The sequence below is a fragment of the Nyctereutes procyonoides genome, unplaced genomic scaffold, assembly GCF_905146905.1.
Source record: "Nyctereutes procyonoides isolate TBG_1078 unplaced genomic scaffold, NYPRO_anot_genome, whole genome shotgun sequence".
Lineage (NCBI taxonomy): Eukaryota > Metazoa > Chordata > Mammalia > Carnivora > Canidae > Nyctereutes > Nyctereutes procyonoides.
This window is the reverse complement of record NW_026575142.1, coordinates 5703732-5716158: the sequence shown is the minus strand read 5'-3', so window position 1 is coordinate 5716158 and position 12427 is coordinate 5703732. Positions and strand designations below refer to the sequence as shown.

The following is a 12427-nucleotide window of genomic DNA, read 5'->3' as shown; positions in this document are numbered from 1 at the left end:
GTGATGGTAAGTTTATTGGAAATAAATTTGTTTATTTGTGGATGAAATAATACCACCAGGAGTAAATTACTTACTGCTTGACTTTAAAGTGTATGACAAATTACAGCTTATATATTTGTGATGACCACTTAAAAATTAGTTACTTTTATCACAGCTGGAAAAAAAAGGCACAGTTATGTCTGATAACTTTTGCATGATAAACATCACCCTATGTCTTACATTCATAGGTGTTTGCTATTTTGCTTTGATCTTTGTAGTACATTTTAAAGATCAGTTTGAGTCTGTTCCTTCCCTTATAAGTCATACAAAGACCTCTGACCAGCAGCAATAACATCCTGGCCTAAATGATGAAAAACTAATTTTTAATGGACACGTCTGTTATAAATATAATTGTTCGTCTATTAACTAACATTGCGCCTGATAGCATCATAAACATTAAATTCATTTCACTATGCCTATTTTCCAGAAGTATTTTTCACTTTCACAGCAAGGAGAGAATAACTTAAACACAACTGTTTTGTTCAGTCAATTAACTGTCACATAAACATCATCATTTATTTAAAAAAAAAAAAAACAATGAAACTAAAATTCCAGTATGTAACTATGTAACCATTGCAGGAAAATTCTTAAAAAAAAATCATAATTACTTTTGTCTTAGAGCCAAAAACTGTTAAAACATTTTCATAAATACAGAACTTTATTATATTTTGGATTCCATTTACATGGAGCTTTTTCCTATGAGGAAATTCATCACATAAAAATGATATTTTACATATTATACTACTTCATCAGCTCACACTTAATTTTTTTCTATGTAATTACTTTTCACTCTGATGACTTGTGCTAAATGTATTCCTGTCTACAATATGTGTTTCTGGTGAGAGGGAGGTGTTAAAAAGTGGATCAAATCACAGAATATCATAAATACTTAAATATTTACAAGACAAAAATCCCAATGTCCACAAATGTATTACAATTTCTTTAAATTCTGAAGTGACTTTGTATTTTATATTTGTTCAGGCTTTTTGTTGTTCCCAAAACACTGAAGGATATGGGTTTGAAATATCTGAATAACTGAATACTATCTAGATATTTTACCTAGAAAACTACCATAAATAAGCAGTCAGTCAGGGGTTCCCTTATTAACGTGTAATAATCTGAATGCAGTGCGGGCCCCCGCATACCAGCAACTTCTGTTTTAGCTGTAACACTGATGTTCATACACTGAGCTTAAATGTGGAAATAAGTAAAAATGATTACATTCCAAAAGGTGTATGATTTTAAATATGTAACAGATATTTTATGTGATTCTTCAATAAAGCATAGATCACAAACTTGAAATTTAAAAACCAGTCACAGCAATAGGTTACTAACCATGCCTATTAGGTCCACAAAGAAAATTAGGATCTGCCTTTCTTTTGCTGTGCTTTCTTATTTCATCCTCCTGCTTTCTCCATCTCCATGTGAAGAGAATGTGCCTGCCAAAAGCACACTCAGAATTCCTCTGCTAACAGATACTTGTAAAAATAAGACTTTTGAAAAGGCATAAAGGGAAGAAACAGCATGTTCTAAATGCTGTGAAGATCTCAACATGATTTTCATTAGTCTTAGGGCCTGGCAGCGATCTGACTTGCACTTTAATGTCTCAAATTCTGGATGCATAGACCAGTTCTCAAATCTGGGGCTGATGAACAACTATTTGCATGATTTCGTTTGTGGCTCAGTGGTTGAGGGTCTGACTTGGCTCAGATCATGATTCCGGGGTCCTGGGATCAGGTCCCGCATCGGGCTCCCCGCACGGAGCCTGCTTCTCCCTCTGCCTATGCTTCTGCCTGTGTCTCTGTGTCTCTCATGAATAAATAAATAAAATCCTTAAAAAAAAAAGACAAAAAACAGAAACCCAGACTTAAACTTCATGGCAATGAAATTTGGATAAGAAATATTCCCACTGATGTAGCTTTGTTAGGAGAAACAGATTTTTCTTGATATCAAAGTTAAATGTTTATTTAATCCCACGAGAATATAGAAAGTTCACTAAAAAATATGAGTATGCAAGAAGATGGAAGTATCTTCACCAACTGTTTTACTGGAGTCATAGAAAGATAATTCATTTGAAATGGATAATAAATTGATGAACCTATTTCTATCAAGTGATCGATTAGGATTACCAGAGATAAAACTCTGTGGTTACACAGAAAAAGAAGTTTTTAAAAGTCTAAAAAAAAAAAAAGTTCCCTTTTCTATGGGAAGTCTTTAATATCAAGTGTTTATCCACATCTTGGATTTTAAGGTTCTATGTAATTTTATTTTCTATTTGTTGAGGAACAAACTTAGTGTTATTAATTTAAGATATATTAATATACATATTGTGATAGTGTTTCCTTCCTGGAAAATCATAAAACCTACAGAATTTCTCTTGAATAAAGAGAGAATCATCATTTTTATATACAATTCTGAACTGCACTGATGCTTACAGTCAGAACGACGAGGTATGTTTGAGATGCATCGTTTATATATTCTCAGGGCTGACTGGCCAGACTCACTGATCCAAGTTCCACATGATATGCATAACAGAGACCATATAAACTTCCACCTTGGCCATTAAAAAAAAAAAAAAAAAAAAAAAAAAACAACACTTTGCCTTTTCCTTGCCTCATAGACCTGGTGTGAGAATATGTACCTGAAATATTCACAAAAGACTTTTTTTAAAGATTTTATGTATTTATTCATGAGAGACACACAGAGAGAGGCAGAGACACAGGCAGAGGGAGAAGCAGGCTCCATGCGGGGAGCCCGACGTGGGACTTGATCCCAGGACCCCGGGATCTCGACTTGAGCCCGACTTGAGTGGTTGACACTCAACCACTGAGCCCCCCAGGTGTCCCCACAAAAGACTTTTAAAACATAGACTTGCTAACCTTACTATGTGAGATGATTCAAGAATCACCATCATAGGAGACACAGACATTCTTAGAGGCAAAATCTAAAGAATACATAAGATTTCTCACAGTGTTCCCAGAATCACACCCAGCCATGGATATGGAATTTCAACGTCTACTGTCTGCTCTAAAGCCTCTCAACTAACTTTTTGCACTTGATGGATGACTTTTTTGTCTGAAATTTAGGGAGATTATGCTAATTAAAAATCAATGCTTATTCAGTTTCAAAAATTAAATTAAAAAAAATAAAATCTTGCTCATCTCTCTCAATTCACTTAGGTGTCAGAATTAGTCATCATTGATATCTGTCTCATTATAATTTCCCAGGACTTTGTCACCTCCTTTTTGGCACCCATCATGTTCCTGTGCCATAGTTATCTAGGTATATACTAGACGATATGTCATGTGAAGGCAGATAAGATATGTTTTTCTTAAAAAAAAAAATGTGTTTTTCTTTATCATGTCTGACCTCTTCAATGCAGTAGCCCAGATTCTGGAGACTTATAATCAATCAGACAAGGCCAGGTGAACTGAATTTAACCTGTGGGTTCATCTGCAGGAGAAAGTAGTCTGTGTATAAAAATTTGAATGGTGCCAATATGTCAGATATTTCCCCCAAAATCCTGGACTGACCTCTCTTAATGACTAATATTTTAAGTGAATTATTTATAAACAGTTAAAATACTATTTTCACAAAACTCCTGTCAAATTTGCGACTGACACACACAAACAGTCTAGCACTAATTTGCTTACCAAGTGGATTGAGAACTAGTATTGCAAACCCTGTAAGAAATAGGTTGTGAAAAAGTACATATTGAGAAGGAAAGGTCTGGTACATGGGTCTCTGACCCAGAAAGGCAGGCTTGAGAAAGATGTTCCAATGTGAGAGGTGGACAGTCCAATACTAGCCCAAGAAGACAAGGGACCAGAGAAAGGAGACCAAAAAAGAAAATGAAGTGAGGCATGGAATAAGGGCATAAGATACCAAAAGCAGTCTTAAACCACTTCCTAACTTGCCCAAAAGTACAACTAGGTACCAGAAAGCCAGTGCTGTGTTTTACTGAAAAATCACCCAAAATTTTCTACTCATTGGTATGCTTTATTAAGATACTCTCCACCTCCCTTTTTCCTCATGACAATCATATCCTGATAAAAGCAAAGCCATCTGTCAACGTGCCAACTGACCAATCAATCCCAACCCCAAAATCTAGCCTTAATAACCTGTTTTTAGCCAGGGACCATTTATTTGTACACTTGCTCGAAACAGTTGCCTAAGTGAAAGTATGTCCTCCTTGGCAGCTATGTTTTCTCTTCTAGGTCACTAGGATCATGAGGCAATCATTCGAATTTGCCAAATTGTATTCTATTTTGGGGGCAAAGCATCTCAGTTACTTTACATGAAAAAGAACTGAAGCACAGATGAGTCTCAATTTCCCCGTGAGTGGCACTTCAGCACACAATGAAGCAGAAGGGATATGGATTCACCATAAAGCTGTGGTGAAAGACCACCCGCTTCAATCCAACAGCTTCCCAACGGGGTAACACACTAATGCTACTGGCTAAGTGGATCTGACTTTATCCAACACAATCTCGCCTTCTTGAATTTCCGCAGGTGCCCTCTTCTCATGGTGCCCTCAATGGGATTGAGTTTGGAATCATCTGTGTTACTGTCACATCTTCTTGAAGTCATACATGCACTTGGGGGAAAATACAAATTAGTTACACAGGAATTATGGCAGGTGAATACACATTCTACGGTCATTTTGGATTTTTGGTTATTTATTGCCATTACTGCATAAAATGTAGGCAGAGGTTATGATATTAAATCCACATGTGTAGATTTAAATATGATTTTTTTAAAGATTATTTATTTATTTATTTATTTGAGAGGGAGACAGAGCACAAGCAGGGGTGGGGGTCAGAAGGAGAAGGAGAAGCAGGCTCCCCGCTCAGCAGGGAGCTCAATGCCGGCTCGGAGCTTCATCCCAGCACCCTGGGATGATGACCTGAGCTGAAGGCAGACACTTAGCCAACTGAACCACCCAGGCGCCCCAATATGATTTATTTTTAAAAAGGTTGTGAAACATATTTGAGCTAGCATTTTAAGCATTACAAAAATATTTATTAGAAGCTACTAATAACACTATAATAACACTTAATCAATACATAAAACATATGCCTTGAGGCCCACTCTTATTCATTATGTGACAATCACAAAATGCCAGGAATTCCATCCATAAACTTCTACTATCCTGTAGTTAACTCTAGATCAACAACTGTGACTGCAACTTGACTTTAATGTCTCATTTTGCTAACATGTAATATCTCTGCTTTGTTTAGGACATTATTTTGGGGGAAGTCCAAAATGTATATGTAATCAGCTTCTTTTTAAAAAATCTTCTGTCAAAAAAAAAAAAATCTTCTGTCTTACAAGGCAGAAATCATCGTGTTGACTTTCTAGCCTCTTTAAAATGTTAAATTCCTAATTCTGAATTCTAAAGTACATAAGTGACTTAAGAATCAAGGGTTAAAGAGTCAATGAAGAAATTGCTGTTCTCTAGAGAAAGGGTAACCACCCCCCCCCCACATAGAAAATAAAATCTTAGCTCAATTTATTATACTGTATCTACATTTTTTCTGGCCATAGATTTCACCACAAAAACTTAATTTTCCTGTTGCCCTGTTGTTTCCTAAACTGCAGAAAGATACCCCTGAACGAGCTGTAGAGGTATATACTTTACCGTACAGCCATCAAGTTCACATTTGTCTTTTCACACATTACTGCAAAAAGGTATAGCATTTGCTGCACCGAAACATTATCTCTGAGTATAATCAGTTGAAATAACCAAGCACAGTATTTCCAATTTAGAGGGCTGTGCAACCATTGCAAACAGCGAGGGATTGCATAATGTTTTAGAAGTTTTTCCAGTGCTGTGTCATTCATGTGCTTGAATAGCTAATTTGCTTTTAAAATATCTTTTGAGGAGTTGATAAGAGCTTGTGCACAGAGTTTCAGAAAATAGAAAATAAAAGGACTCCTTAGGTATGCATGAGGCTAAACTTGAGACACACTCTACTGCTTTGCTGTAGCTTAGTGCCAAAATTCCCAAGTTAAGGGTGAGGAAAGAAGTGATTTTTCCTGAGAGCCCTGGAGCCAACTGGGATGTAGCATTACTTACCTAAAGATGGGTCTTTGGAGATGTTTCTTCCTGATTGTGACATGGTCATCCATTTAAAGGTAAAAGTTTAACTTCTTCCTGGAAACCACTCCAGAAATCCAGGGAGAGAATGTAGAAGCTTATCCTGGTCTATCGTGCTGCAAGGAGCCCAGAAGGAAAAAGTAGTTTCCTCTTTCTCTTTTTGGGTGCTGGGAGAAAACTTCCCTGCTCTCTGCCAGCTGAACAGTGTGTCCATAGAGGCCACATAAGACAAGCACGTTGGGGCACTCCCCCACAGAGCAGGGTGTGCAAAAACCACCAACAGTCACGTTGATACAGGCAAGAGAAGTGCACAGGACCCTCGGAAACAGAACAAAACAAACAGAAAACTTCCTACCCTAGTGGCACCCAGGTAGGAGCTCCCTGAGTTATTGCAGCCATGAGAGCACTCCTTCCACATGCTGGTCAAGCTCTGAAAAGCTAAGTCCCTCCCTGTCTTTAAAACAGCCTGTTCTGAGGCTCAACTTTTTTTCTTCAAAATAAAAGTTGTACAGCTGGTTCAGCAGTCCCATGTGAGTACCCTCTGAAAGTTTGTTCCCTTAAAAGAAGAACTGTATACAAATTAACGAAGGAAGATGGGCTCAGGCTGCATGCCTGGCTCTGCTTCAAAAGATTATAATTATTTTACAATATTGCTTTTATTCACACTGGATGGACTGTGGAGGCCACTCATGGTTTTTGGCACTCATATAACTCAATAACCTACACTTGGTTAAAGTCAAAGATATCATTTCAACCTTTAGAAGCCCATGTGAAGCTGGCCAGAGCTACAAAAGTTATAAAAACAAAAATTGCTCAGTTCTATCAGTGTGACATTGTGACCAGATGTCTGTACCCAGAGTGACTTTCCAACTACCTGGAGACACGGAAAAAAAAAATGCTATGGAAACACACATATACATAGACACACACTTTTTTTTTAAGTTCCCCAAACTTCCTTGGAACCTAAGGTTTTTATATTTTATATGATCAAATTTGAATTTCAAAAATAAAAAGAAAGAAATGTAGATATTTGAGGGAAGTTGTAAACAGCTGAAAATAAATGACATTAAAAACTGTTTTACTTGGAAGACAGACTCACACTGCAGGAGCTCTAGTTCTAGTTAGAGATAAGGTGAACCCTCACATTTTAATGTAACATATTTTGGAGACATTCTTATATCTGAATCACTAACAAAATTCCTACTCAATCAATAGTGGCATGAGATTCCAGGCCAGAAGTTTGGTATGCAATAAAATAAACCATTTCAAAGCATGATTAAAATGTTTTAAAAATATACGTGAAATAAAGGCCAGGGAAATTGAGATGCTCCCGAATGATCAAACAAGGGTCAAATGACACAGAGGAGGATATGACCTACATGGTTGCAATCTGTAGTTCTTAGCACTCTCCAAATACCTCCACGGGAGCAATTACACCCTTTTATTTTCCTCTTAGCATAAAGACAAAGAAGAATAGAATTTCAAAGAAATCACTGATTTTGTAGAGCATGGTTCTAATCCATACCTTTTTTTTTTTTTTAAATCATTCTGAGGCAGGATTGAACTAAAAATAATAAATGGGTTCTAGTCCTAGGTCTATCATGAAAATGCAGGGCCACTGTTGGAAAATTCTTGACCTATCTGAGCCCCAGTTCTTGTATTTATAAAATGAAGTAATAACATCAATTGAATTCTATGTTCTCTTCCAGTTTTAATGGTACTATCATGCTATTTCTCAATATGATTACTTTGCTTCTTGCAAAGGAATTAGCATAGAAGTTATGATGCCCAATACTCCAAAAATACACATTTATTATGTAAGCTTTAAGTAAAGAAGTCATAAATAAAAAGAAATTTTATATTGTATGTATCTCTGTAGATATTATATATATATATATACTTAATGACATCTAAATCAGTGTTCTCGTCACCATCAATAGGCATCCAATCACAACCTGACACGTGTGTGACCCTGCAGTTAAATCTGGAGACCATCCACATGCAAACTGATATGCAGACCTTTGGAATAAATGCATTATTGTAACCATATTCTTCGGCTAATTATGACTTTTTTTTAAGATTTTATTTATTTATTCATGAGAGACATAGAGAGAGAGAGGCAGAGACACAGGCAGAGGGAGGAGCAGGCATCCATCCAGGGAGCTGGATGTGGGACTTGATCCCAGGGCTTCCAGGATCATGCCCCAGACCAAAGGCAGGCACTAAACCGCTGAGCCACCTAGAGATCCCTAATTATGACTTTAATCATAATCTAATGAGTCAAATAATTTGTTTTAATTTAAACTAATTATCATATTCTGTTTCTTTGCATAGGAAGGCACATAAGAAATACCATGATATACAGGTCTTCTGGAAGGATTTTGGCATTTATGGGTGGCAGTCAATTTCTGTACTCACGGTTCATCTATATTACTATTAATTTAGCACAAATACTCCTGAGAGATAACCCTAGAGAATAAGCTCATCAACTTTTAAAAATTAACTTTCATTTTGTCTACTTTTGAATTAGAAAGGTGAGATGATTTCATTTACAGGATGGAAGGAACTCAACATAAATACTAGTAAACTTCTAGCCAAGGTACAGCTCAAATGACAAGTCAAGTATAAAATCTAACTTGAAGCTCGAAGACTTGACTATCAACTGCAGAATCTTAAACTTGTTAAATTAATTATAGAAAAATAATATTTTTGTCGTGATTAATTTTATATTCTTTTTGTTCTTTAGATAAGGTAGAAAGCTTAGATTCCCATTTATTTCAAGCACCATATTTAAACCCAATCTTAAAGCCTAAAAAGCCATGAGAAAATACCAATAAGTTAAATTTATTCATCTGGCACAAAGGAAAATATGTATTTCTTAAATGTTTTCATAAACTTTTTAACCAAAAAGTATTTATATGTAACATTCGGAAGAAAGTTTCCTTTAGTAACTTAACTCAACTTATTGCAGTATTATTCAATAAGATAAAAGGACTCCACTATTGTTGCTTAAATTACAAAAATATATTCCTTAAATTAACACAATTGTACTGTGTAAAGAACTAAAATATATTGTATAAATAACCAACCAGGCCAACTCTCCTATAAAATAAACCAAATACAATTTATTATGCCTAGTTTCTTCCTGGGAGTGGGAATCAGAAATGGTGTTTATATTTTTTCTGTTATGGTAAACTCTCTTTCAGTAGACCTTGTCTAACACTTTCACCAGCAACCCGTGCTCATGGCATGTGCTTACTCTGTCTCTCTCTCTCTCTCTCTCTCTCTCACACACACACACACACACCTTCCCCCCCACTCAGCATTGTTAGAGACTGCCAAAACAGGTGCTTAATAAATATTCCTTAAATTAATTTGTTAAAATACTCAGCTGAAACACACCAATGTATCCAACATAACTCACGGTGTGTGACAAAAAACATAGATTAGCTCCATAACTTTCCCAACCAAGAGGAGACTAGGCGTGTCATGGTATTTTGTTTTTAGCATCTTGGAAAAGAGGTGAGCTTTACTTTCTCTTGTTTTTCTTTTCTTTTTTTTTTCTATTGAAATACTTTGTTCTATAGCTCTGTTATGCATAAGTGCCAAAAAGTATGCAATGGATGAAAAATCATGCAATGACAGCCCAAGAACTGGGTTATGAACTTATCTATAAAGTATCACTTTACCAGGTAAGTCTGATCAAATATCAGCCTGAGACAAAATTTTTTTTTTTCACAATGTCTAATTAAACACAAGGTCACAAGTTATGTATTTAAATGAGTTTTAAACTTAGTAGAGAAATGGGAAGGAAATGCAAGAAAGAGAAGAACAAATGGCATTTTAGGTTTTACTATTATATACATATGATATTTCAATTAAAAAACACATTTTGGGGCACCTGGGTGGCTCAGTTGGTTAAACATCTGCCTCTGGCTCAGGTCATGATCTCAGGGTCCTGGGATGGAGCCCTACATTGGACTTGCTGCTCAGTGGGGAGCCTGCTTCTCTCTCTCCCTCTGCTCCTCCCTCTGCTTGTGCTCTCTCAATCTCTCTCCCTCTTAAATAAATAAATGATTTTTTTAAATAAATAAAATTTTTTTAAAAATTTCTTTCCCTCTTGCCTCTCTACTTTCCATCAAGGTTAGTGCTAGTCTTGTGTATGATTAGAGTGTCTCCTATACCTAATCTCCAGTTCCAGAGTGCTCAATCTTATTTTTTTTTTGATACAACATATGTGAAAGAAAAACACATATATGATACTCTCCCAGAAAAGTGCCCACATTTTGATAAAACCAAGAAAAATAAAATACAAGCACTGCCATAATTTTCATTTGATGTATAAATATGGCATCAGTAAAGTGGAGCACCATTTGCTACCTTGAGATAAATAGAAGGGTGTAAACTATGACTAATGTACCAATCACACACAGCCCCTTTACCACTGGGCAAAAAGCTACTGCCTATAAGTGCATGAGACTGGCATCGTTTAGAGATAACTCTAAATCTAACATACCCTTTCAAGGTAAGTCATTTGCAATCTCTTCAGCATTTCATCCATATTTCATGACAAATTTCCTACTACATGTCTCTTGACTGGCTACAAAGCTAGTTCATAAGTAGTAGAGCTGGGATTTAAATTCAAATGTCTTATTCTTGAGCCCAGGCTTTTACCCCTACTGAGTTAAATTGTCACCTTTGTGGAGACTCTGACACTGAGGTTGCCTGTGTTCTTTCTGGGCTATATTTCTCACTCTATGGAGAAAGAGAAGGAGAAATTAATCACTCTGATGAGTGTCTACTCTCTTAATCCTCTACCCTACTGCAAAATCATTGCATTGTTCATTGTGTTGGCATTACTTACAAGAGCCAGCCCCAGAGAAGGCCTACTGATATCAAGGCGAAATAATCAATGAGTATGTTCTCCTACGATTCAAATGGAAGCTGTGTTCTATTATAAAGAGCCCTGGACTAATGTCAAGGCCCGTATTTTTAAATCCCAGCCCTAGCAGTGATTTTCTCAACTCCCTACACATCTGTTTCCTTAGCAGTCAAACTAAAAAGTCAGGCCTCATGACCTCGAAGAGCCTTTCCAGCTCCAAATTTTTGTGACTCCATGACTGACCCTGTGATAACATGTCAAGTTATTTAAACTTGGTGTCCAAACAAGAATAAGCTCTGTATTTATTTTTAGCTTTTCTTAACCACAATGAGTCTATGCATACCACCAGAATACTTTTCATCCCCATTGTTGTGGAATGAAAAATATAATACATTGCTATTCAAATGTGAAAATAAATTGTAGTATCTCTAGTTTTTTTTCTATTTAAGTGGTTTTCTTTTTTTCCTTTTTGTTTCCTATAGCTTCACTTTGGAACTACCATGACTGGAATGTAAACTACAGGAAGACAGGGATTAGTGTCTGTCTTGTTCCTAATACATTCAGTGCTATTTACTGAATGAATGATCACATGAACAAAGTGACTATTAGTACTATCTCATCATCTTTTTGTATATTGTTTTTCTAAAAACTTAGTCATATCTGGTAAATGTTCAGACTTTCATATTTCCTCCAACCCACTGTTTTCCTTCAAGGAGGCATCTGACCTTAGAGGGACATGGGTTTCTATGACCCTGTACTGGCCTCAAACCCAAAAGGTGGCCTCAAACCCAAACCTGCAAGTCCCTGAACCTCTCTGTTTTCTCTGGTCTCTGCAACCATGTCCCTTTTCTGTCTGGTCACTTGGCTCCCTGAAGACATCTATTGCTGAAATCTATGGCTGTTTTGTTCAGTAGGCTCAGTCTGGGCACTATGGCCATTCCTTTCTCCTTAAACCCAATCTCACCCTTCGCTGGTGGTGCAGGACCCTCAAATGTACATTATATCCTTCATCTGGATCCCTGATGAAGTTCTTAATCCTTTGGTTTCTGTGTAGGATTCCCTGACCTCTTAAATGGGCATGGCAGGCTCATAGCATAGATAAACTCTTCTCAGCGCAGCAGGACTTCCTGATACCCAGAGGGAAGGCTTGGAATTGGACAAGCCATTCCACCATCTTTATTCTGTTGTAGCTAAACTCACTAAGACATGGGAAAATTCCCTGCTGTAAGCTTTCACTCTAAGCGCTCATGCTCCACACTCTAAGCTTAATCGATAAATGTCGTGTGTGTTTTGAGTGCTCCACTGACTGGCCATTCCCCTTACTCTGTCCCTCTCCTTCTGCCTCCATATTCCTTGAGAACAAGAATTAAAAGTGGAGCCTGAGGATGTGACTGAATTGTCATCAT

The 12427-nt window shown here is 36.7% G+C and overlaps 1 protein-coding gene across 6 annotated transcripts in view; it reads right to left on the bottom strand.

The window, feature by feature from the left end:
• The window catches only part of PDE1A (phosphodiesterase 1A), a 320097-nt gene that overhangs the window by 227992 nt on the left and 79678 nt on the right, over positions 1–12427 (bottom strand). The window contains exon 1 of one of the 6 annotated variants that reach the window (XM_055308589.1): positions 6119–6547. The exons of the other annotated variants lie outside the window; for them this stretch is intronic. Within the exon in view, the coding sequence (XP_055164564.1) occupies positions 6119–6171 (53 nt within the window). The 5' untranslated portion in view covers positions 6172–6547. Of the gene's footprint in view, positions 1–6118; positions 6548–12427 lie in introns of those variants that run through there. 6 annotated transcript variants of the gene reach the window in all.